General features: G+C 42.4%; 1 protein-coding gene across 1 annotated transcript in view; it reads right to left on the reverse strand.

Moving 5' to 3' along the window:
• Positions 1-27,207, reverse strand: part of LOC146080608 (cadherin-6-like) — a 286,402-nt gene that overhangs the window by 20,097 nt on the left and 239,098 nt on the right. Inside the window, exons 7-9 of the mRNA XM_083188080.1 lie at positions 25,871-26,124; positions 19,551-19,687; positions 16,179-16,300 (exon numbers count right to left, since the gene is read on the reverse strand). Coding sequence (XP_083044206.1) covers positions 16,179-16,300; positions 19,551-19,687; positions 25,871-26,124 — 513 coding nt within the window. The remainder of the gene's footprint in view (positions 1-16,178; positions 16,301-19,550; positions 19,688-25,870; positions 26,125-27,207) is intronic.

The following is a 27,207-nucleotide window of genomic DNA, read 5'->3' on the forward strand; positions in this document are numbered from 1 at the left end:
TAAAATCTGTATAATAATCCTGGATGAACTGACCTGAGATCCACTGTTTAGCTCTGCCCATGCCATTGGATCTGAGACTGCAGAGGACATAGTGAGGGGCAAGTAAAGTGTGTGTGTGTGTGTGTGTGTGTGTGTGTGTGTGTGTGTGTGGGAGGGAGGGAGGGGGAAAGGAGGGGGTGGGTCATCACCTAGAACTGGCAATTGCCATGTCTAATATACTAATTTCAATATCAGTAAAACAAGCGGGCACGGATGAGGAGGAAGTTGAAGGGGCACCATGATGAACCTTTGCCCTGGGTGATGGAAAGGCTAACTTCTCCCCTGCACAGATTGATTCAAACCACTAAAAAACACCTGCATTGTAACCACCTCATATTGTTCCACCTTTCAGTGCCCTAGTTCACATTATTATGAACAGGTCCAGGGGCAAACCTAGATATAGTAAAGGCAACAAGGAAAATGATTGTAAGTGCCACTATGTAGCACCCAATGGTGGTTACTTAAAACACATGTAACGGACAGCGAAGCTGGTCCCCTGTAAGGGCTAGGCCACACAACCAGCAGGACCTGCTGTGCCACAAGGAGCCTGCACACATTAGCAGTGGGGCCACAGCTGCTGGGTCCTACCGCAACATGCTGTGGTAGGACAGGACGCTGGGGTGACCGCATTTCAAGGTGAACACCTTTCCATGTATGTGTTCACAGTGTTTCACATGAACTCCGGTTGGAAATGGCAGATCTGGCCACATCGCTGTGTGTGGCTTAGCCCTCATCTGCACGTCCTGCACCCATGGCAGTTATTCCTGAGTATATGGGCCACAGAGAACTTGCCAGGAACTGACACTTTGAAAAATTTGGATAGGAAAATGACCAATGTTTTAAGCTGGTATATGTTGTACAGGCATACTTTGGTTTATATCTGTTTTGTTATTATATACTAGTTTAAAACCTGTAAAAATGATGGTCCCTATATGCTCCTACCGTGTTTCCCCCAATAATAGGACCTACCCCGATAATAAGACTTACCCTTACTTTTGCAGAACAGTACAAAAAAAAAACACTACCCGGAAAATAAGACCTAGCTAAATCCCCATTTTGCCCGTTACCTGTGCTACACTACAATGCTCCCAGCTCCGACCCCCCACTCCCACATGAAATGCATGCCGCTGTTAAAGATTTAACAGCGGCATCCAATCACAGCTGCAGTGTCTAACTCCCTCACAGTGAGCGTGCACCCTCAATTCGTTTTCTGTGAATGGTGCTGGCGTGCGTGCCAGTGTCAGTTACAGCATGGCCTGAAGGAGAGTACAGAAAAGAATTGTTGAAGAAGATGACATGACCATTTTTAAATAAAGGTAGAATTTTTATTCACACTTACCTGTTTACTGAAATTGCCGTCAATGTTAATTAAAATAAGACCTACCCCTAAAATAAGCCCTATGGTGTTTTTTGGGACCAAAAAAAGTACTTCCTATCTCTGTCTTCCCAGCCCCATCTCTCTATAAAATAGAGCAAAACTTGAGCGCTAGGGATAGTGTATTGTTTCCTGAATTGAAAAAGCCGCCTGTGTGCGGCGAAACCAGTATGAAGAGGAGCTTTCCCCTAACTATCGGCAGACTTAGGACACAAAGGGTCGATTGGGAGCATATACCCCTGGCAAAAATCCCCCTTGTACACTCTGGTCCAACCCACGGACATTCACAAGCAGCACAGAGTGTCCCCCTGCCGACGCTGATACACGGAGGACCGTGATCAGCCAGTCTGCTTCCTACAGCAGCACAAGTCTACACGGAGTTGCGCCCGCCGGAGACTGTGTACTTCAGCCTACAGTCAGCTTGCTGGCCGCTGCAGCAGCTGTAGCTTGCACACCAAGGCAAGGAATACTGGTCAAGTGTGCCCACCCACTCCGCACTACACACTGTAGATTTGTGAGACAGTGTTAATCCTCCAGCCAAGCGACCAAGGCACCATCCCCAAATGGTCACCTGCAGCAGTGAGGGATCCACTCCAATTTTTCCAGCATTTACCCTTGCCGGGAGGATTACAAAAAATATTCGACCAACACAGACTGTATTTGGGATTACCCCCCATGGAGTGACTGCTACTGCTGTCCCATTTGGTCCAATCCAGGACTTGGTAACTATTTGTTACACATTTATGCTAACGCATTGATATGGCCTTCTTTTAATTGAATAGTGCATGCATGCTATTTATCCAATACCTTTTATCCTTTATTTTATTCTATGTGTGTTATTTAGTGATTGCTAATTGTGTAATAAATTTATACTGATATACAGGAGGCGCCTACTGGTTCTTGTTTCTGCCATCTCTCTATAAGCAGCAAGTTTGAAAAAGATCATTTTTTGCTTCCACTTTCTGTTAGGGAGTAATTTGGTCTGTTGAGTGGCCTGTAGTGGTCCCCGGCGGTACTTCACCTCATAGATGAGGAGTATTTAGCCTTTTATCTATATAATAAGTTGAAGAGTCTGTGTGCGTGTGTGCGTGTCCGACGCATTGCGGACACACCGTGGCACTCAGAGACACAAAATTCAGCAACAAGATACCTCTGGACCCGGTGGTGTGCACCTCGAAGCCGTTTTTGGGAAATTTTACTTAGAAATTTAAAAAACACCAAGTTGTAATTTTCCTTCATTGATGTTCTGGGGAAAAGATTGATGATCTGGGAAACCGTTTGCGAAGGAACAACTCCACACCTGATTTCATTGCTGTCATTGAGTATGAATGACACATTCTAACATTGGCCCTTATTCTGATTGACGCGGACTTTACCGCATTCTTACGGATCGCGTCTTTTCGGCGTCTGCGCATGCGTGGAGAACGCAACGCGCATGTGCCACGCCTTGACTCCGTACCAGTTCGGCCAAATCCCGTACAAAACTGTTCCCCGCAATCAGTCGGGAAATATGGGCGTATTATGGGCGTCATGCGGAATGTCACATGGGCGTAGTTTAAAAGTGGGCAAAACGGGGCGGAAACATGGGCGGACACGGGGGAGTACACTTATGTTGGGGGGCGTACATTCGGATACCACTCCGAATGCACGCGATCAAAAGGGGAAGAAATGTGCGGTGTCCACAAGTGTACTATTGCTTTGCGGACACCACTCGTTCATGCGGTAGGCGAACGTACGCCTAATGACTACAAGCATTAACACCTGAACCCAATAGAATCGACTCCTTTACTCATTACTCACTAATAGGACGCTTGTCAGTGCTTTAATTGAAACCATTGCACTTCAATTGCTGTAAGGGTTAATGTGTGCAATGCATGTGTTAGGCATGCTTGTAAGGATATATTGGCATCTAATTGATTCCAATTCCAAATAAGAAGTTTTTTATGAGGATAGGTAATTGAATAAGTGGGTCTTGTGATGTATTGCAGAAGATACATAATAGTGGGTTGTTTGGCGTAAATACTCCGCTTACGTGCGGTAGCACCGCTTGGCTCCCGTTCGGATGCGGTATTCCCGAGCATACTCTGTAATACTCTGTAATACCGTGCAGAATCGGAGTGTTTCTCCCGCACACGCATGGTTTGTATGTCGTCCGTAAACACGCCCTGTTCTTAAAGAGTGAGTCCGTCCGAATGCGGAGGACACGTGGGCGTTTCTACGGACGATGGCCGCATGCGGCAAAACACCGTAGCGTGCGGACCGCTCCGTAAGAATGCGGGAATATCCGCACCGATCAGAATAAGGGCCATTATGGTGAAGGCTTTAAACAATTAGGAAATAATTGAGGATATACATAGACCACACAACACACACACACACATACACATTGTACACACACACACACACACACACACACACACAGTACACCGCATTGCACACAACACACACATTTATACGTAGAGCACCTCACACACTTACACATTGGACAGATATACACACACACACAACACACCACATGCAGTACAATACAAATCCATACACACTACAACACACACCCAAAAACAGTACAACAAACACACAGAACACACACACTTAAACATTGCCAGGATACGCAAAGCACACTACACACACATATATACGTAGCACACATCACAAACTTACACATTCGGCAGATACACACAACACAACACTCACAGTACAACACATACCCACATTCACTACAACACACACCCAAAAACAGTACAATACACAAAACACACACTTAAACATTGCACAGATACACACAGCACACTACACACACTCAGATTTATACATAGCACACCTTACGCACTTACACATAGGGCAGATACACACACACATAACATACCTCTAACAGCACAACACACACCCACATTCACCACACACACCCAAAAAACAGTACGACACACACAAAACACACACTTAAACATTGCACAGATACACAAAGACACAACACACACATACTGTATATACGTAGCACACCTCACACACTTACGCATTGGACAGATACATACAATACAACACACACAACCACATACACTACAACACACACAAAAACAGTTCAACACACACAAACACACAGAACACATAAAAAATAATTTGCCGTTTATTTAACCGTCTGTACCGGCAAATAAAAACTGTACCTAATGTACCGTTTCTACTTTGTTCCCCATATCCATCTCTCCAGTCCTCCAGCCTGTCACTGCGCTCCCCGGCCAGTTGCACTGAGAAATCTTTGTCCTGGCCAATGCACCCATTGATCAATACAAAGTGGGTACACTGCACTCACCCTGTTAGTCAGTTGGATATCAGGCACTGCTCTGCCTTAAGGGTTTCCCAGACTCTTTTGGTTCATAGATAACGTTTGGTCGATGGGCATGAGCGCTGCATGCATTTGTTTGAATGTTAGGAGTGTAAGAAGTTGAAGAATAAGACTGAGATGAAGATTTCACGTTATAGTGTACAATTTACTCAATAAATCGTGAAAAAAATATGTGTACATAGAAGTACAGTACAATCAAGAAATGAAAGTAGGATTAAAAAATAAATTCTGATTCAAACTGATAATTGTTTGGATGGCGGTGGGTTGCGAAACAAATCTATAGGTGGAGGAGGTATGGATATTGTGGGCATAATTGGTGTTTGGTACACCCAGTTGATGAGAAATTCTCACTACAGTGTCACCGTAGGGGGATTTCCAATTGGGGTTCAGGTGGTCTTTTAGGGACCCCTTTACAATCCCGTTGGTCTCTTCTCCTGGAGCCTATGGTCTCCCTCAGTGATTGACAATCATTAAGGGAGACTGTAAGCTCAAGGAGAAGGAGAATTATGGTGACACTGTGACCGTGACACTGTAGTGAAAATCCCATCAATTGAGGGCCCCCTGTAGGTGTAACAAACTCCAATTATGCCCACAATATCCATACCCCCACCTATAGATTTGTTTCACAACCCACCCCATCCAAACAATTATCAGTTTGAATCAAAACTTATTTTTTAATCCTACTTTCATTTCTTGATTGTACTTCTATGTACACTTACATTTTTTGCACAATTTATTGAGTAAATTGTACACTTTGTAACATGGCAATTCTTTTTCTCAGTCTTATTCTTCAACTTCTTAAACTCCAAACCTTATCAATGCATCCATTGATGATTGTGATGGCTGGATCAGTGGATTGGCCCGGCGGGTGTAGGGAAGAATTTGGCCCATTGCACCCATTCCCAGTGGTGCATTACAGTGGTGCGGATAGTGTGCGTTGCGTTATGACATCATGTGGCCAGGCCCGCGGACCTGCTCCCACACTCAGGGGCTGCCCCACTGTTTGGTAGAGATGCTCGGTGCATGTGCTTTACAGATCCCCAGACCTCAGAGACTGCTGCAGGCAGGCTCGGTGAGGGGAGTGGCAGTGGCAGAGAGCAGTGAATTTTTAATTAATTATTGCGGGGTAAGTAATGCCCACCCCGGACCCCACGCACTCAGCGCCTGTAATTACACACCCTAGAAACTGTACCATTGAAAGTATAGAAATTAAGGTGTGGACATGTCCCTTTCTGATTTTGTACCGATTTCTGACCCTCAGATGTTGGAGGATATGTCATACAGTAGGTGCTAAATCTCAGGAGTGGATGTGGAATTCATCAACACATACAAGTTATCAACTCAGGAGCGTTGTGTTTTAAACAACAACACCACACCTGATTTCATTGCCATCATTGAGTATCAATGCAAACACATTCTAACCTTATGGTGGAATCTATAACAAATTACAATCTTAGGTCTTTGTCACAGCATATTGTAAGATCACATTTTTCAGCAATTTTGGAAATAAAGAAACCCCAAGGTTTTCCCGGGCAACGCCGGGCGGGTCAGCTAGTATATATATATAGATGTGTTAGCAATCTGCTATTTCTGCATTATACTGTATCTAGTAGCAATGCATTAATAAAACTTTGTCTGTTCCATTACAATATCAAAGTGGGTGTCTATGTCTCTATGGGGTGATTCATTTCTTTAGCTCCTGGGCTGGCACAGAGGCTGTATTTCTCTTAACACCCTGCATTTCTGTTTACAATCCAAGACTGCATTTCTTTTCATATCCTGCATTTTTGTACACACCCCATGGCTGCATAACATTTGCACTAAGCGGGTGAAGCTTGTTCACTTGGTAAGCTGCAAAAGTTACAGCTTACCGAGTCCTTGTGATGCCACCCCGGCAAATGAATGCCCCTCCCCCTCCATTGCCATTTCCGCTCGCAACCATGCCATGTCATGAAGACGAAGACACATCCCCTAGCATGTGCCCGCAGCAGGAGAAATCATCAGATGGTCGCCAACCATTGAATGATTTCTCTTCCCTTCACAAATATAAGTCAGTATAAGACTTATATATATATTTGCAGGCAGCGGGACGAAGACAGGGCGGGCGGCTGACGTTATGTGAGTAGTGTTTTGGGGCTAGTCGCAAACTGAGAGCTGCATTACTTATCGCAGTGAACCTCAAGCATTATTACAGGAAATAGTGGCCAATGCAGTAAATAGGACTGGGAAGTTCGCCCAAAACTAAATTCTCCCTTAAGAATTGAATTGGCTCCTTAAAGTAAAATTTACTAAGATGGGAGTTCTATTTGACATCGGATGTTGCTATGGGCAACCAATCAGATACTATCTATTATCTTCTTGAATGTGCTAAATAAATTAGAAGTAGATTCTGATTGGTTGCCTATAGCAACATTCATGTGAAATAGAACTCACATCTAAGTAAATTTCCCCCTTAATGTGAGATTAATACCCATTTTACACCAAAGCAACAACCCAGGTTTTTGCCTCATGGGCCCAGGTCAGTGTTGGTGTAAAAGAGGTGGTGGGGAAGTGTAAATGGGTATGCCGGATCATCTGACCCGGCTCCTGTTTACACCAATGGGGGAGCCCAATGTCTTGTGGTCAGTATGGAGGTTGGGCATGGTGCACACACAGCCTTCGCTGCTGTCTGCTGTACTGTGCAGACAGCTGCAAAACCGGGGAGGAGGTGGATGGATGCCTGTGTGTGGCATCCATTCAGGGCCAGTGCTTCCATTAGGCAGCTGCCTCTGGGCGCTGAACCTGAGGGACGGTCTGCTGTCACTGCCTGGTTTTAAAAAGACTGTGGCAGATGCAGGCTGTGGAGGAGGATAACGAGAACATTCTCTATGAGAAGCAGCCGCTCAGCCTGGGAGCCAGCCTGGGGGAGGATGGGAGCCTTACTGGGGAAGCAGCGGATGGAAGTTCGGCTGGTGCTGCCCGGTGACCTGATGGGTGGGCGGGGACAAACGGCGGGAGCCCTGCGTGGGTCTTCTGTATGACCTACGTCATGTGCGCTGCCTTCCTGGGACAGCTGTTGTGTCCTGCCAGCACGGTACCCAGCTACTAGGAGAGAGAGGAGACCTGACACTGGGTAGAAAATGCACTGAGGAAAGTGTGCAGACTCTGCGCCCAGGAAATGGAGGCCGGTGCAGAGGATACCCAGCGCCGGGAAGAAAGAGGGGTCCCGCCCCCAGGAGCAGACAGGAGACTGGGCCCTGGGGCAAGAAAAATAAACCCGACATACAGGAGGAGGAGAGAGAGAGAGAAGGCGCCCTGGAGTAGATGAAAAAGAGAGTGCACTGCCAATGAGAGGAGGTACACACATATTGACAGGATACCTGCTCTACCTCTTTCCATCTCCTCCACCCAAGCCTCCTTCTTCTCTCCCTCCTCTCCCCCTCCTCTGTTCTCCCTCTCCTCTGCTCCCCCCTCTACTCCGCTCCCCCACCTCCTCCTTCACCTCTCCCCCCTCCACTCCTCCTTCTACTCTCCCCCTCCTCTCCCCTCCACCTATCATCCACCTCCACTCTCCCTCCTCCTCTCCTCCTTGTACTCTCCCCTGCTCCCCCTTTCCTTTCCTTCACTTCTGCTCCCTCTCTCCTCCTCCTCCTCTGCTCCCCTCGCTCTCTCACACCTCCCTCTCAATCTCTCCTTCCTTCTCTATTCCTCTGACCCTCTCTCTCTTCCACCTGCTCTCTTTTATCTATCTCTCTCCTCTTCACACTTCTCCCCTCTCTCTCTGACAGTCCATGGGGGAGGGGGGGGGCAGACCATTGCCTAGGGTGCTGAGGAACCTAGCACCGGCCCTGCATCCATTCACCTCATGGAAGCAAGTAATTGCACGGAGGCTGGAGGCAGTCCAGCAGCTTAGCTTTGTGCTGTGCTTGCCCCCAGTGCAGCAATCGGCGGTCCCATGTGCAGTGTAAACGGTGCCGGCCCGGCAATATTTCTGAGTTGGCACCGCAGTGTAAACGGGCAAATCCCAGATCTGACCCAAATTGGAACCATGTTCCAAATACCGGGTCGAATCCGGAATTTTTATGTAAAAGTGGTATAATACTAAATATTTACCTTTACCCTAGTAATGACATTTCAGGTACTGTAACTAAGTAAATTCCAGTATTAATTAGTTAACTGCCATAAAAAGAACAATATTTTTATGGAACAATAGCTCATTTTCTAACTACCAGGGTGACATTATGAAAAAAATCTACAACAATCTGGGAAGTTTACCCAGATTCCTTTCCTGCTGTGTCATCTGCAGGAGGTGGAGATTGCTTCACAGCCATCTCCTCCATCTGTACTTACAGTATAATAGAATGGTATGAAACTGAAGTTAGAATAGGGGAAAGTAATTACAAAGACAAGTTGGGAAGAATTGGAAGGTTACAGTTAAACTACAGGAGCACTGTTTCCAAGGCGGTCTATCATATGTCATAATTATACTTTAGAAACAATATTATTTTGTGTGTTCATGTGGTGGACTGTTCCAAGTACATTTATACTTTAACTACATTATAAAATAGTACTATGTAGTTTGCAATCAGTCAGTAGTAATTGGCAATTTAGGCTGCTTCAATGACAAGTAGTTTGTTTAAAGAATTGCTATAAAAATATGTATAGTATACTATTATTCATATTTCTGTAACATTTTACATAAATCTAACAGCATGCTCAATATTTATTGCCTTCTAATAGGTCAATCAACATGATTATCAGTCACCCCAGTCCTATTAGATACTGTTTAAGGTTAGGTCATGCTACAATATATGGGGCCAAATGTAATAGGGTGTGAGAATAAGAAAGTGATTGATTTTGGGAGAGTTTTGTTTAAAGTGGCAATCAATTACATGGCAAAATCAACCTGTTTTTTCAGTGCAAAGGATTGCCACTTTAAAAAAAAAATGGGAAACTCTCCCAAAATCTCTCACTTCATGATTCTCACAACCTACAGTATTATATTTGACCCAGCGGCGTAACTATAGCACAGCAGCCCCCGCCACCGGGGGGGGGCGCTGTGCATGTGGGGGCGCCGGGGGCTGCGGTGCTATAGTTAAACCCCCCCTCAATCCCCCGCAGACTTACCTATCGCGCTGGTCCCGGCGGCTCCGTTCTTCTGCTGAGGACCACCACAAAATGGCCGCCCCCATATAGCGCACAGTTCTCTGAAACTGTCTGCTGTATGGGGGCGGCTATTTTCTGGTGGTCCTCAGCAGAAGAACGGAGCCGCTGGGACCAGCGCGATAGGTAAGGCTGTCACTGTGGGGGATTGAGGGGGGGTTTGCATGGGCGGCGGGGTAGGGGTGCTTGGCGGGGCGGCGACGGGGGGGGGGGCCCTAACGGCGGGGGGGCGCCCAAAACGTAGCTACACCACTGATTTGGCCCATGATGTTTATTTCCTAATTCTGTTTTCATCATTGTTAAAAACAATGAGAGCAAACTGATGTAACTTGGTGCACCATTGTTGGGTAATCGACCACAGCCAACGTTACATTTTTAACTTTAAATAGTATATTTACTAATGGGCAATTTTGAGACAATCAGTCAAAACCGCCTCAAACTCCCCAAATAGAACTCAAACAGACAATCAGCACTTTCCCATAGACATCCATAAGAAAATCTCATTTAAAACAGTTGATTTGAAAATGGATCCTTAATAGAACCAAAAATCAGCAAAAAAATCACCATTTGTATAATTGGATTTTTCTGCTCTATTGAGGGTGACTAAAACACATTTAAGGGTAATTTTACTAAAGCTTCTAAAAATGAAGGGGAATAGGTGATGTTGCCCCTATCAACCAATCAGATTCTGTCTACCATTTTCTAAGATGCAATAGAGAAATGATAGACATAATCTGATTGGTTGCTAATGACAACATCACCTAGTTTCATTCTTAGAAGCTTTAGCAAATCTGAACCTTAAAACCTCAAATAGAACTTCAAATAGAAACAGTGCACTGTATTTTATTTGGCATCTAAAACAAAACATGTGGTTGCCTTTTTTTGGAGATGAGCACTTTGGGGGTTATTCTGATTCACTCGGAAAGGCACAATCACTCTCTAATGGACAAAACCATATGCACTGCAGGTGGGGCTGATATAACATTTGCAGATAGAATTAGATATGAGTGGGGGTGTACTTCAAACTGATATCTATATTGCAGTGTAAAAATAAACTAGCCAGTATTTACCCTTCACAGAAACAATAAAACACCCAAATCTAACTCTCTCTGTACATGCTACATCAGCCCAAACTGCAGTGAATATGGTTTTGTCTATTATAGAGTGATTGTGCCTTTCTGAGTAAATCAGAATAACCCCCTTTGTGTAACAAGAATGACCCCATTGTAGAAAATGCATAAGCCTTAACTGTTACTAAATGTATTAACTAAATCAGAATTCTCTAAGATTATAATTTATTGGAAAAGAATAAAAGAAAATTAATATTACAGTACAGTTAAAAACAAACCATCACTGCATTCTGTATGCTAATGTTAACATCTACTCTTTAAAAAAAAAAAAAAGATTTGTAGTATACAAGACTACAGCCCCTAATGGTTATTAGACAAACGTCATCCTTTGTGGTCAATTAAAATAAATTTGTTGCTAACCTCTGAACTTATCTATAAGGCTAGAGGAGCTTGGGTTCCTATTGCTAACTGTAACTGTCTTATACCGCACCTGTTATGTAACCTTTCCAAAGTCTCTCCCTTCATGTCACTGAAGACAAACCATAGAAGTAGTAGTAGTTCTTTTATTTAAAAGGCGCCACAAAGTGTCCACAGCACCGTACATAGCAAACAAAAAACAAATTACAAGGTAACGTACAGGGTGTGTTGATAAAATACAGCATAAATAGGGGTATAGCTGGTAGAACTAAAATCAGCATTAGTTCTGAAGTAGGTGTCGAAATTGTCGAGGAGCCTGAAGATGAAGTAGAGGAAGGGAAGAACAGGGCAGGAGCACTGGTGAGGTAAAGAGGTAGGGTGAGTACGTGAGGAAGGAGGGCCCTACTCATAAGAGTTAACAGACTAAAAGGAGGTGGGTGGACGAACGAAAGACAATAGGATAAGTAGGAACAGATGGGAACAGATGGAGGGGTAGGGGAGGCAGAATAGGAGGATCAGAAAGCCTGATTGGTTGCGGGAGGTTGTTCCAGTGCAGGGGGGGAGCGCGAGAGAAGTCTTAGACATGGGAGTGGGAGGAGGTGATTAGGTAAGAGGTCAGGTGGCGGTCGGCGGTGGAGCGAAGAGGACGGGAGGGAGTGTGGATAGAGATCAGTGAAGAGAGGTAAGGAGCGGTGGAGGAGGAGAGAGCCTTGTAGGTGGTGGTGAGGAGTTTAAAGAGAACTCAGAAAGGAATGGGGAGCCAGTGAAGAGATAGACAGAGGGGGAGGCAGAGGTAGAGCGGCGGGAGAGGAAGATGAGCCTAGCAGCGGCAATAAGAATGGATTGGAGAGGGGCAAGGCTGGCGAGAGGTAGCCCGGAGTAATAAGGGATGCAGCTGCTAAGGGGCACACAACTGCTCTCACCCTCCAATATAATCAAAGCAACTTCTGCAGCAGTAGGGTTCCAGATATGGTACTTGTGTATTATCAGGGCGCCCAATAAGCATACTTACGCTAGCGTACTGAAATCGCATTGCATCGCATGTCCCATTTTAGTGCCATGCGATCCGATCTCAGTAGTTAATATGGTACTTGTACATTGGTGGCCATTACGCAGTTAGTGTAACTGTGCTGTCAGAATCAGCGTAGACAACGTAAATTGCGTAATCAGTCAGAAGTAGTGTTCCTGTTCCCTGTCAGATTCAGTCTGAGGTGAATTACTGACAGAAATGGCTGCATCACTGAGAGCTGCAGGAGAAGTGACAGAAATGGCGGCAGAACCTGTCACAACTATGTTCACCTTGCCGAAGACAGAGGAGGAGGCTGTTCTTTTCTTTCAGCAGCACAATTTGCTGCCGTTCACACAGAATTGCATTAACGGGCACCCTATGCGCTTGACAGTTAAAAGAGTGCATGTGGTGGTGCCATATAAAATCCTGTCGCAAGAAGGTGAGTGTCAGAGCGGTGCATTGGTTCCCGGGTGCCGTTTATCCTTCCGACACTTATCAGATTCATCTATGCCTGGGCAGAGGAGCTCACATCTATTGCCTACTGTGAGCGACAACTGCAGTTATCCAATAAAACTGCTGTCCTCTACAACCATTGTATGCGGGAGGCCTGCACTGTGGACCTTATGGCGCAGCCCCAGCGGCGTATTGACGGTCCCGGTAAGATTGTGGAAGTGGATGAGAGTCTGTTCGTCCAAAGAAAAAGCAATGTTGGACGGACGCTGCCTCAGCAATGGATATTTGGAGGCATTTCAAGGGAAAGTGGTGAGTGCTTTGTAACTCAGGCGCAGAAATGGGATGCCAGCACTCTGATGGCTGCCATCAATGAATTCATTGAGCCAGGCACAACAATTTACTCGGTTTGCTGGCGGGTCTATAGTACCGAGCAGGAACAGGCCGGATATCAACATGCTCGGGTTAATCATCATTTTAACTTTGTGGACCCGGACACAGGTGTTCACACCCAGAATATTAAAGCGCCTTTGGGGCTCATGCAACTGGCGCAACAAGCACCAAAGAGGCACGCCACCATTTAGAGTCCTACCTGCAGGAATTCACGTGGCGGAAGACTCTGGGAGCTGATAACGCATTTCAGCGTATTCTTCACGCACTTTCGCTGCTTCCGAAGGCAGAGTGACTGTTTTATGAAGTTTTTTTTTTACTTCATCTTAATGATTCCTAATTAATTTAATATGATATTTTATTATTATTTATTAAGTAAATTTAAGTTAGCTGTTAACACATGTCGTCATTACTGTGTCAGATGTACAGTAGGAGCAAGTTTCATCTTTGCTCCTTTGGCCATGGCTAGCCATGGCTATTCTATTGTTCTCAGCTGCAATGTATTGCAGCTGAGAACAATAGAATAGCCATGGCTAGCCATGGACAAAGGAGCAAAGATGAAACTTGCTCCTACTGGCAGGTTTGAATGTGTTCCTAAAAACGCACCACTATCCACGTCACCCCGAAGTGTGGCAAGTGCAGCGAGGCCCGCAAGGGTATGCGTTGCACATCCTCCTAACCTTTTCATACCCCCACTATCCACGTCGGCGTGGAGATAATTTTATATAGTGTGGCGAGCACAGCGAGCCACTGAGCCCGAAGCGCGGTGAGAGCAGCGAGTCCCACGAGGGGATGCGGATTACTTTACATGCACTCCTCGTCCCCTCGCAGAGCTTGCCACGCTTTGGGCTCATTGCGCTCGCCACACTTTGGGCTTGGTGGCTCGCCACACTATATAAAATCAACTCCACGCCGACGTGTATAGTGAGGGTATGAAAAGGTTCTGGGTGACTTGGATATTGGGGTTGTGAAAAATACAATTGCATCACATATACATAAACACTGGGGGTTTTGTGGCATTACATATACATATACACTGGGGTTTTGTGGTAAATCGCTACGCACAAAAAATCGCATCCGATCGCATTCGATTTTGAGTGTAATGCGATGCGATTTGTGGTCATTGTTCAGTGAATAAATTAACTAGTGAGATGTGATTTCATTATGCAGAATAGCCCACTAAGAAACTTGCGTAGTGGGCGCCGTGCTAATACACAAGTACCGATTATTATTATTAAGCCCCATACACACTAAGTGATAAGATATCACTCAGATGGGCACTTCTGATCTATGTCTTTGACTATATCACCTAGTGTGCACACTCAATATCGTTAATGATGCTCACTCCCACAGATCATTAATGACCCCCTCACTTGTCCTGCATGTTCAGACGAGGGAGGTCCTTTGTCGCACCCCAGTGCCCCCCACCATCGCTCCCTTTCAACATGGCATCGGAAAATGTGTTTGCACTTGCCGATGCATGCACCCCGTCAGTATCAGTGTCGGAGAGGATCAGCAATTGTGTATGAAGCTTCACAAAGAGAATGGGTATCTTTTTAATATACATAACCTGTGTTTCCAGATACACATAGAACAAAGCAAAATATTAGCTCCTAGGTTATGAAATAGATGCAGAAGCTGTACATTTTGCAAACAATTAGCAAAATTATAAGTAGTCATGTGACATAATACGTAAAACCTACTAGATTTCTGCTGATAGTATGCAAAATACCCAGTGCTATGGCAAGATAAGGGGGATAATGTCTTAATATGAGAACTTATGAGCAGGGCCCTCTTTATTGATGTCTCCTAAGTGTATTTATTTAATTGGCCAGGCTTTATTATGTGAATATACTACGCTATCATTTTGTAAACTAGTCTGTGATTATGCAATCTTTATATATATATATATATAGTCGGTAGAGTCGGCCCGGCACTCTCTCTCTGGGGCAACTGCCCGGGTGCCTTCTGGAACTGAAGGATAACGATGCAAAAGAAGACAGCAGCGGCACTCAAACGGGAACTTTTCAAATGTGTTTATCACAGCAAAAAACGGACCGACGTTTCGGGGATTACACGCCCCTTTGTCAAGGTGTAGCAGTCAATACAAACAATGTGCACAAAGTGTTTACCTTAAATAGGGTGAGAAGACAGGTGTCGCGGCGTGCAGGGTCCGTCCCCCGGCTGTCCGAGTGCCGCTGCTGTCTTCTTTTGCATCGTTATATATATATATATATATATATATATATATATATAGTGTTCGTGTAACTCCGAAACACTGCCATCTGTTGGCAGCAAGTGAAACTCTACATCTACTAGCTTTCAAAGCATTAGCTTTGATCGGGCTTACTAGTGTATAATATAGTTTGTACAAGCTCTGTGGAACCATGGCAGCATCATATGAATTGCAATATAATAATAATTATTACACATATGTGCCCTGCAGCAATAATTTGTAAGAAGCTCCCCCTATATAAGAAGCAAACAATGGGTGAGATTTAATAGGATGAGAGATTCAGAAAGTGAGAGATTTGGTAAGAAAACTCCAGTTTTTTTAAAGCGGCAATCATTTACACTGCAAAACCAGTTTGATTTTGAGATTGCTGCTTTAAAAAAACTGGAGATTTCTCACCAAATCTCTCAATTTCTGAATCTCTCATCCGATTAAATCTCACCCAATGTCTCACCTTTTCCTGCTTCTATAGTTAGCAGCTATGGTGGGTTAGTTAACCAACCAGAGGCCATAGACTGAATTCTAGTGCAAGCTTCAGTAAGCCAGAAGTGAGAAATAGATGCGATGCGATTTCAGTATGCTAGCGTACGTATGGTAATTGGGTGCCCATATAATACACAAGTACCTAATAATCTTCTGTCCAACCCTTCACCAAAATAACCTTTGGCATGCTAAATGTAGCTTCACTGACAATAGAGCTCATACAAACTCACCTGATCTGCTTTTGCATTTTCGCAAACATGGATCTCATACAGCATGGCAAACTCAGGGGCATTGTCATTCACATCCAAAACTTTAATAAACACAGGGACACGGCTGTTTTCCTTAGGATTACCTATGATAAAAATAAAAGAGAACTGAGTATTATGCCTGTGTAGATTTATTGTCTCTAAGCTTAAAGGTTCGAAAATTACAGTGAGGGACATTTCAGCCACTAAGGAATGAGCTTTGTTATCTCATTTTGAACTGAAATGTTCAGAGATCAGACGCCAGCTCCTAAATTTTATTAGAAAATGTATTATTATTATTATTATTATTATTATTATTATTATTATTAATAATAATATTCTAATTAAAGAATGATCATGTAGTGTAATCTAGAAAAATATATATGGTATATCTTGTTCACAACGTGTAAATCGTTAATTGGAATACAGTGTGCAGCAGGAACAAAAAAGCAATTAGACAGTAAATAAAGAAAAATGTCCAGCACTTCTATCCTCTGTGTTAAATGCACATTTTAGTATCGCTGGGAGACTGGAATCGGTATCTTGAGGGCATACTGATCCTTGTAGGGCTATTTTGCAGGATTCTGGGATGCCTCTAGGTGGGTTGGCTGTCAGGTTAGAAAGTGGTGCAATTATCATGTGGTGTAGGAAACTAGAGCAGAGACACCTTGCCATAACTGGGCACTTTTTGTTTTTGAGGAATAACATGGCGCTACACTCAGGGATCGGCCTGTCTGAGTCTACTGAGATCTACTCCCCTGATCTCCCTTAAGGTAAAGTGGGTGTAACTCAGAAACTGGGCGCTCCCTTTTTTTTAACTATGTTTCCCTGGGAGATCACAGGATCCGGATCTGGTCTCACCAGGTACATCGACAAGGTAACCGTCCTCCCTTCAGCTCCGTTCTTATAAAAGCACACTGGACACGATCAACATATTTCGAGATGTGATATCTCTTCCTACGGATCCTGAGGAAGAGATATCACATCTCGAAACATGTTGATCGTGTCCAGTGTGCTTTTATAAGAACGGAGCTGAAGGGAGGACGGTTACCTTGTCGATGTACCTGGTGAGACCAGATCCGGATCCTGTGATCTCCCAGGAAAATCGTGCAGTACTAACCTATCTTCCAAGAAACTCCTCACATTTTAATTTTATTGTTTATTTTATGTTTTATTGTATATGATACATTTTACTTCAATAAACAACCTCTTGGAGGAGAAAGAAACCCTTATGAGCATTTTTCAACATCATACATCGTGAGTACTGGTACGCCAGCCCTGTTACCTTTCCCAAAGATACCTTGATGTGTATTGTAAAAAACATTCTCTATGTGAGTTTGGTACGCATTTTTTATCATAGAAATTCTGACTCAACTATTTAAGGATTTAAATAGATTGTGTGTGTAGTACAGGTTGGACAACGTGCGCATATAGCAGCCAGAATAATCCGTAACCTCAGAAAAAAAGGCTCTCCTAAAAACCTTCACCAAAGTCACCAAAAACACAAATAGAGATACAGACTTATCCGGCGCTCAGTAGCGTAATTTCTCTGCCGAAACTTTCTTCAGCATATAATCCACATGTAAGGGATATAAACAAAATCTCTCATGGTGTAGTACCACATGTAACAAGTTTATTACATCAGAGACAATATAGACAAATAGAAACAATTTAGAACAAATTGTAACAATTCAACATAAAAAGAATCCTCCGTTTGCCAGCATAAAAAGGGGGTAATTACCAGATCAATGGGAACTGTAGACCTACAGTTCAAATGGGCGTGTTGTAATAATTCCCTGGAGTTAGGATACCGGCTCTCCTTCACTCCTCTGTAACGCCGTCCTGCTCACCAAAGTCTCTGGAAGCCTCCTTCTGTGTTGCTCACGGTTTATCAAGGTGATCACCTTGATAAAGTCCCCAGGCGGGGAGGAAACGCGTCGGTGGTGTAAGCCCGCACCCTAAACATCCAGTTTGCACAGCAACACAGAAGGAGGCTTCCAGAGACTTTGATTATATGCTGAAGGAAGTTTCGGCAGAGAAATTACGCTACTGAGCCCCGGATAAGTCTGTATCTCTATTTGTGTTTTTGGTATTTAAGGATTTAAACAGACTCACCCATTGCATGCATTCCCATGTGTTTTTGTATTTCACATATCAAACCGGGATCCAAACCATTTATTGAGATCTGTGAAACTCTGAGGAATCTTCTATCGATCAGGAAGTGCATGAAGGGGAGTATTATTCTAAATTATTATTATTATTATTTTTTATCCCGATTCACATAGTTAAAAAAAGGGAGCGCCCAGTTTCTGAGTTACACCCACTTTACCTTGCCATAACTGGTTGCAAATGTGTGTAACTGAGATCTCTGCATTTTTATTATCATGGAAGATATGTCTCCTTTGCTGGTCCATTGCAGTTGGGAGTCCCCACTGCCACCCACTTGTGCGCATCTATTCCCTGCAGACAGGGTGCAGCAGCAATAAATGGGAGCATGCGATTTGAAGGCCACGCTCCTCGGCGCGAATCTAAAATGGGAGTGATGTGATGTTACGCCCCCCCCCCCCCCCCCCCAAAAGGTCCCGCTGAGCAACCAATGAAAGTTGGGAGTTATGTAATTATATGACTGCTTTGTTAGCCCATAAATAAACTGGTATTTTCATATATATAAAGAAACTATTTAAAAATAGTGTATGTCTTCTGTTTTTGCACTAAAGTCTTGAAATCTAATTCCAAAATATAATTTAGCATGATCAATATTTCAATGTGAACTTACTATTAATACAATTTTAATACCATATAGAACACAAGTGACCTTCCAAAATGCCATTAATCTCTAAATATTATTCAATGACCATAGCAATCTGGTTTACAAAATTCAAAGACAATATGCCACAGATAGCTTACAAGATACAATTTGAAAGTGTCTGCCAATACCAGATCCCCATGTGTAATTGTGTCTGCCTTTCAGATTGACTTCATAGTAGCTACAAATTATATAAACTTCAAACTTGCTCTGGGTGACTTCCAGTAAAGGCTGCAATGCATTTTTGTCCGTCTTGACCGGGAATATAGTACAGTGCAATTAGTAAATGGTTATTGTTACAGAATAGATTAAATTATTATGCCACAACATCATCTATGAGCACAATTACATTACATTAACTACAGATTTTACATTTATCTTTGGATACTTTAGTCCTCACAAATAGGAGTCTTTGTGCTACTGCTATAATAAGCATTTAACATGCCTAGCCATACTTCCCAATATATTTCCAAGAGCTTGTCTTGACATCAGCTCGACAAGAACGTGCTTTATTACTACAGAGACGATGTTGGTATTTAGAAGTGACTTACTGATTTCTGTAGCTATCACAGTGATATTGTGCCACAGAACTGATTCCCGGTCCAGAGGTTTGGATGTAAAAATGGATCCATTTCCAGAATCAATGTTGAATATCCTATCCATGTCTGTATGCCGATCCACAGAATACCTGTAAAAAAGCCAAATGAATAAATGTTGTCCTTTATCCAACATGTCACAAAAATTGTTGGCTTTGAACATTAACACAGAATATTGAATTAAATTGACATTTAAAAATTGCTGCTATTTGAAAATAGCAGCAAAAAGAGCATACAATTACTTAAAAAGCTTGCAATGTCACTACATTATTAAGAACAACGTTTTAGATTCAGGAAATATCTAACGTTATAAATGTCAAAACATTTTTAATAAAACCTCGGCTTCATAACAACAAGTACTTGAATAATCCACTTCTGACTAAAGCTTAAATCAGGTTCTAAATGTCCTTAGATATTCTCCAGCATTACAACAGTGACTTTCCAAAACTAAAACATTAATGTTGTTAGTCATTACAGATATTAACATACATAAGTCTTTTTTTGTTAAATTTTTCTATTGGCATTTACCAACTGTTGACCCACATGCAGCAGTTGAAGACATGATAGAGGTCATTTACAAGGGCAAACATGTACTTTAAATGTGCAGTAATCCACAGAATCCAATTAGCCATGAACACTGATTGCTGTAGTGTAAATTAACCCCCTCGCTGTTGTGGGTTTTCTCACCAATGTACGGAGGCCATTTTTTTTATATTTACACTCGTCACATCCAGAAATCAATACAACAGATCTTTTTTATGCGATCCCCATTTACATTATAGCTTGTTTTTTTTGTTCAGAAGACTTTTACCAGTATCCAATTAACTGCAGTAAATTACCATGAAAATGGATTCGCTGGAGGCTATCCAATTAGCCCTGATAGATGGCACTTATCGTGGATTATGCTTTGTGTGCCTCAGACATGCAATGTATAATCACCGATACTCAGCCCTCATAACATATGAATCTGGATTATTATCCTAGATCCTATGTGTAATCACCTAAAAACATCTTCCAAAAAGAACATAAAAAAATGAGTCTTTATACTCATTGTAACACATGAAAAATGACCAGAACAGGACTTTTTTATTTGAAATTTGAAGAAAGGGAACTAAAAGTAAATGTTATTTTCATCTTTATACACTACAAAGAAACACTTTGAAGTTCTTGTTTCAACAACAATCATCTTTACAGAATAGTAACACAGAGGGTTCTATGTGTAGGTTTTGATAGTTAAGATCGAAAAAAAACTTTTTTGCCAAACTTTCACTGTCTCGTTAAACACTTACTTTTTGTAGGAAGAATATGGTAGTTCAACAAGGATTACCCTTTTTACAAAGTGACCCTGGACATCCCCTCAGGTAGGTAGTACCGGGGGGGGGGGGGGGGAATACAATTATGTTTTTTTTGTTTGCACCCTTGTCGCAGAGGAAGAGTGGGGCTGTATAGCTGGAGCACATATGTACATTTGGTAGACCCATTTTGTTCCAGTTTGGTGCATTTTGTCAGCAATCATTATATTGACATGATAATAACAACATGCTTAGCATGCTGACACTGCTTAAATTTGATATGATTAACATATTGACAACCCTCTACCAAGGTCCCGCAGTAACTTCATTTCTTAAACTGGTCCGACATCTCCAGCAGTATGTTTGCCACAATGACCATCAAGGCCAACATATTCCTTTTTATATTAATCCTAAAATACCAGATTTCATGGATTACTCTACTGAATCCCAGAAGCTGCAGGAAGCTCACAATTTTTAGGGTAATCCCCCGCAGATCCAGAATGGTCGTTGACTCTCCTGCATCCTACCTGCTTCCTAGTGAAGTTAGCAGGATATGGATAAAATCAGTAGAGACTTGATGGCTGTATGATGGCGACGTGGCTAAAAGACGTGATCCCGTAATTTAGCCCCTCCTCCTATAGGGATCCCTGAATCACAGGCATTTCCCTCATCTTCAGGGCATAGCCTAAGAACATAATTTGCCCACCCCCCGAAGTAGCCTGCTGTGGCTGTGTCTACTCTTTGGGCTTCTCCTGAAGAGGCGTCAAAAAGAGTAGGAATAGATTATTTGAATAAGACAAATTGATATCACAATTATCGCTACATAGCCAACTAGTAAGTTTCTCTGGTTAAATTTCTCTGGGTAAATTTAATTGTATTCATTAATCTGATATAACAACAGTCTCTATTAGAAATCTTTGGAAGAGCACTCAATGGTTCCTTTCTGATCCCAGTTGTATGGTTGACAACATGGCAATAATGCTGAGAGGTTAATAACATTATGACCATCCTTCTAGTCTCTAAATACATTGCTATTAAAGTACAGAAGCTTGCAGGGAGCCGAATAACAGTATTCCACTATATAGGAACATTCACATATACGTTGATATCAATTTTTTTCTAAAAAGAGGTCTTTTCACTTAGGATCAACTTGTGTTTCATGTTTAGAATGGCTGATGTCTGAATCAACTCTTTCAAGTAGAATGTACAACTGAATAAGAAAGAAACACATTTCACAAACAGAAAGCCAAAGTGCTAATGGTAAGCAATGTTTGAAGAGAAACTCAGATGTATTTACTTTTCAGAATAATACATAATGCATCATGAAATGCTGCTTAAAATAATAATTTCTGACAATGCTGAGTGATTTAAGTGTTTTGTTTTATGCTTGGTGATCCAAAAAGATATGTGTCTGTGATCTGCGTCTTCATAATTTCCTTTGTACAGAAATAGAGCAGCAGGAGCCACTGGCTATGGGATATACTGTACAACTAGGCACTGCACATAAAAGGTGAGGTTATCAGGTTCATATTAGCCTTTTGTCCACACAGCACTATCTGATAAGCCCAAAGGCAGAATTACGCTCTAGCTGAGGGTACCTGGTTCTTTTAGAGGTTTGGAATCTAAAGGCAAACAGATGAAATATTCATCCACATTTTAGGTACAATTTAAACACACCCAATACATTTCTGAAGACAGCCATTTGGAAGCATGGTTACGCAATGGTTAGCATTGCTGTTTTATAATAATGTTATAAGTCAATGTCCAAACCTTATCTTTGTGATCTTTGTATGGTCATGTGTTTGCACTGATTTTCTTACAGTCCCCCCCCCACCCCCCCACCCCCCCCCCACACACACACACACACACACACACACACCCCCACACCCACACACACACACACTTGAGATGCCTACTAGTAGGTCAATTGGCCTCTGACAAAAATAACCAGTGTGTGTCCATATGTTTAGCTACAGAGACCTTAATTTCCATTGGGACAGGAAATTATGTTAATGACTAAATATTATTTGTAAAGTGTTACGTAATAAGTGTACATTATATACCACCAGAAGACTGATCCAAAGAGTCTATTAAAATAACCCTACCAATAGACTTCTATAGTCAATAATCTTCTTGGAATGATGCCCAACTACTGAGTCTCTATACTCAACTCCCCTACTACTGTGGCAGGGTGCACTGGCTTGCTACTTTCAGAATGTAAAAATCCCATTAGTCTTTGAAAATCCTCTTGTTTGAATAATCCTTAATGAACTGAATAGTCAGTACTGTCATGATGAAAAAAGAGCTCACTTTTTAAAAAAGGTCCATTTCCCATGAGAGTGGCTGTGGTAAGGACATATTTCCAGGATTTAATTACACTTCTCAGCCACATTGTGTCCCTGTTTAGTGAGGCTCCCCTCCCACTGTATAGCAGATGACAGCAAGGCCTTCTGTGATGGTTGGCTCTGGACATTATGAGGCAGCTTCAGCAGATCAAAGGTGTATACATTGGAAAGAATAAAGTATCATAAATAACAACATGATAGTCCCCTGAGAAATCTCCTGGTGCTTTTACATTGCAACCATAATAAATTCTAATTTAAATATAATGCTATGCAATGATTAACATCACTACAGGACTCACACAGATGGATACATTTACTTTACAGTGCCTGATATTGCCACAGTTTAGGAGATAGGGTACAAGTAGAAGAGTAGTAGAAGAGTTTATGTTTTTCAAACATACTGTACTTTAACTTTTGTTCTTGCTACTTTAGTACAAAAAACTGTCATGTCTAGCAAACGGTTTGAAGCTTTAACACGTCTCTAAACACAAATGGGCAGGGATGTGCTGATTCGGATGGCAGCAGAGCACATTGCCTTTGAGGCTTAAAGGTTAATGAAAATTATTGACTCAATAAATGTAATAATTAAATGGACCCAGAAATGAACACAAATGTATAATGCAACACCAGTTCAGTGCACCCATACTTGGCTACTCCCATGCAACAATCAGCAGACTCCTGAATTGTGGGTGCTTCTCCCAGAAAACTATGCCTGGAGCCTCCCCATAGCAACCAGCCACCTACCACTTCCCAAGTGAAGTGAGTGGTCCAGTTGACTTAATTATGATCATTGCACCATGAGTCATGATGCATCACTTCTCGTACACCACCTATTTTGTTGCCCCCCCCCCAACTACTATCTGGTGACCTGCCTTACGTAAACTGAGCAATTGTTATATTATTATTGTATTATTACTATGTACATATAATGCTACTAACTAGTGGATTCTACAGTGGATACATTCAGTTAAACTATTTTTTATTTGTTATTATACCTAGATATAGTTTTATTCATAATCATTGTGGAATTTTTTTTTAGTAATTCATATATTTATTCACCGTTCACTTCTAGTCCTTTAATACTATTTATTAGGAGCAATAAATAAATACAATCAAGATACACACAAGAATCCCACCCATAGAGTAGAAAGAGGATTTCTCCTAAATGCCACAATGACATTTGTTTCATACAAACTTACTGCCTGATGCTTCCTGTATTTCTTCCTCTTTTTGTGTGCAAGTCAAGGTCAAGTAATACTAAACAAGTCAGTCAAGGTCAAGTAATACACAAATGTATTATCTTTTGGACAAATTTACACAACAAATCAGTTCCATATTATGTAAGAGCAGTGTAACATCAATCTTGTGATAGGTCGCACGTCTCTAAACATGTTGGCCTACAATGAAGGATGGTTGCACCAGGTTAACCTGTGGGAATACAACTTTGCAGTGCTTCTTTTAAGGCCTCAATTGACTGTGCAGTGAGAATGCAAATGTGACATTTCTCTTCATACAGTATAACAAGTAGATAACCGGGAGTCTGCTGCTGGCAACATTAGCTCTGTACAAAATAAGATGTGTGACTCCGTATATATCCAAGCTTTTTATATAGACCTTCAAATTCACCCTTTTTTCTTAGTTAAAGATTTCTAGATAAATAACAAATATTTAAATAAATGGCAGAAGAAATTGGAAAATATTAATAAAAAAAATATAGACTTTTGTTTGTGCTGTGGTAAAATGATGTGCCCCATTTGATTTTTTATGCATTCATTTGCAATCCACATCTGACCCTGTTTCTGACAAAGAGATTGACTTTAAAATGTGTTTTGGGGTTTTTATTTTATTTATCATGCACCACTCTCTAAACGGTACTTGTTTCCTAGCACGGCCACAATCACAGGCATCGTGTGTCATTTTTAGTGGTATACGATGCGACCGACGCGATGCCCCCGATTTTCCCATTGAAATGCATTGAAAATAGTCAAAATCGCGTCGGTCGCGTCGTATGCGACTAAAAAACCCTTAAATGGTCCAGACGCGATGCCCACGATTTCCCCATAGGAAACAATGTTAAATGGCTCAATGTACCCGCGATGCCCCCGATTTCTCATAGGGAACAATGTTAAATACCTCAATTTCACCAAATCATCATAGGGAACAATGTTAAATGGGCCAGAAAGCCCCAAAAACACCCCAGAACAGTGAAATGTCCCCCCAAAAGTACTTTACGCCACCCCACGATCAACGCAAACCCGAAGCGTGGCGAGCGCAGCGAGTCCGCGTGGGGCGGCGGTACGCGTCCTCCGACCTTTTCATACCCCCACTATCCACTAGGGCGTGGAGTTGAGAACAGAATAGTGTGGCGAGCGTAGCGAGCCACCGAGCCCGAAGCGTGGCGAGCGTAGCGAGCCCCGCGAGGGGACGCGGATACCTTCACAGGTAAACGCGTCCCTTCGCGGCCTTCACAGGTATCCGCGTCCCCCTCCCCTTGCATGAATGACACATGGAGCTAAAGTGTTAAACCACAACATCCTTTGATAATTCTAGCCTCATCATCTACAAGCCTTTTAATAATATAACATTTTGCAGCTTTGATCATTACAGGGAAATAGATATGCATTTTTATTATGCTTACTTCACAGCACTTCTAGCAGCATCTGGATCCTGGGCTGTAACTGATCCAATAATACTGTTAATTTTTGCATCTTCTTTCACTTCAAGTACATAAGCCGACCTGCTAAATACGGGAGGCTCATCCACATCCTCCACAATAATTCTAACAGTAGCCATGTCCATGAAGGGTCCCATGTAATTAAATCTTGGGTCATCATACGTATTGACAGCTTCAACCTTTAAAGTATACATCCTTGTTTTCTCAAAGTCCAATGCCTATTAAAAAAAAAAAATCACTTTAATCTGGGAGTGAAAGAGAATCAGACATAATAAACAGATGCCAAATATACCTGCATAAGACATCATTAGCTACAGTATGTAATATTACTCACTATCTCTGTGGGAACCACTGTATTTTATTATAATCTACCAGAACATCCAAGCATCTCCTCCTTGTAAAGCCCCACATACACTAGGCGATATGTGAACAATCAGAAAGGAGCTTCTGAGTGATATTATTCACAATATCGTCTGGTGTGTACACTCAATATTGTTAATGTTGTGTCTCCCACGAATCATTAACTATGATTTGATAACTTCCAATCATACAGGTCAACTTGGCAATATAGCCGAATGAACTGCATGTATACCAGACCGCCAATGATGTCACTGAATATTATCATTATTGGCGGCCCACGGCTGGTATGTTAACTATATTGGCCATGGCTTCCATCATGTAGTGTGTATGGGGCTTACATTTTGTTTATGCTGAATGAATCATCTTTTTTCCTCTTCGAAAATGGTTTATTTCAAACCTTTGATATAGAAAATTTCTAATATTACAGTGTAATGTATATTTAAAATGTTTGCACATGTCTCTGTGATTGTGTGTTGTCGGGTATTTGCTAATATTTTAAGATTACATAAGTCTTATGGAGCCTACACAAGCAGAGATTTAGGGACAATTTCTAAGCAATCTCACTAAGAGATTTAGGGACAATTTCTAAGCAATCTCACAAAAAGATTTAGGGGAAATTTCTAAGTGATGCGTTGCCCTGTGCAATGCAATTAATATTTAGCATACTGGATTAACCCCTTCAGTGGTGTTTTTTTTTTTGGGGGGGGGGGAGCGCTCCCCACTGGGTGAGTTTTTTATAGGGAGCGCTCCCTTAAAAAAAAACCACCACAGCCTCCCTGGGTCCGGGCAGCGCCACTGAACTGACAATCAGCCGCTGCCCATACCTGCGTCCCCGCACCCCGTCCCAGTCCCCGGGAGCTGGCTTGTCATAAGGGGAGGAGGAGGCACGGCAGAGAGGATGGAGCCGGGCAGCGCCGAAGCTGCCTGAGTTCAGTGATTGA

The sequence above is a fragment of the Crinia signifera genome, chromosome 5 (genome assembly GCF_055691185.1).
Source record: "Crinia signifera chromosome 5, ASM5569118v1, whole genome shotgun sequence".
Lineage (NCBI taxonomy): Eukaryota > Metazoa > Chordata > Amphibia > Anura > Myobatrachidae > Crinia > Crinia signifera.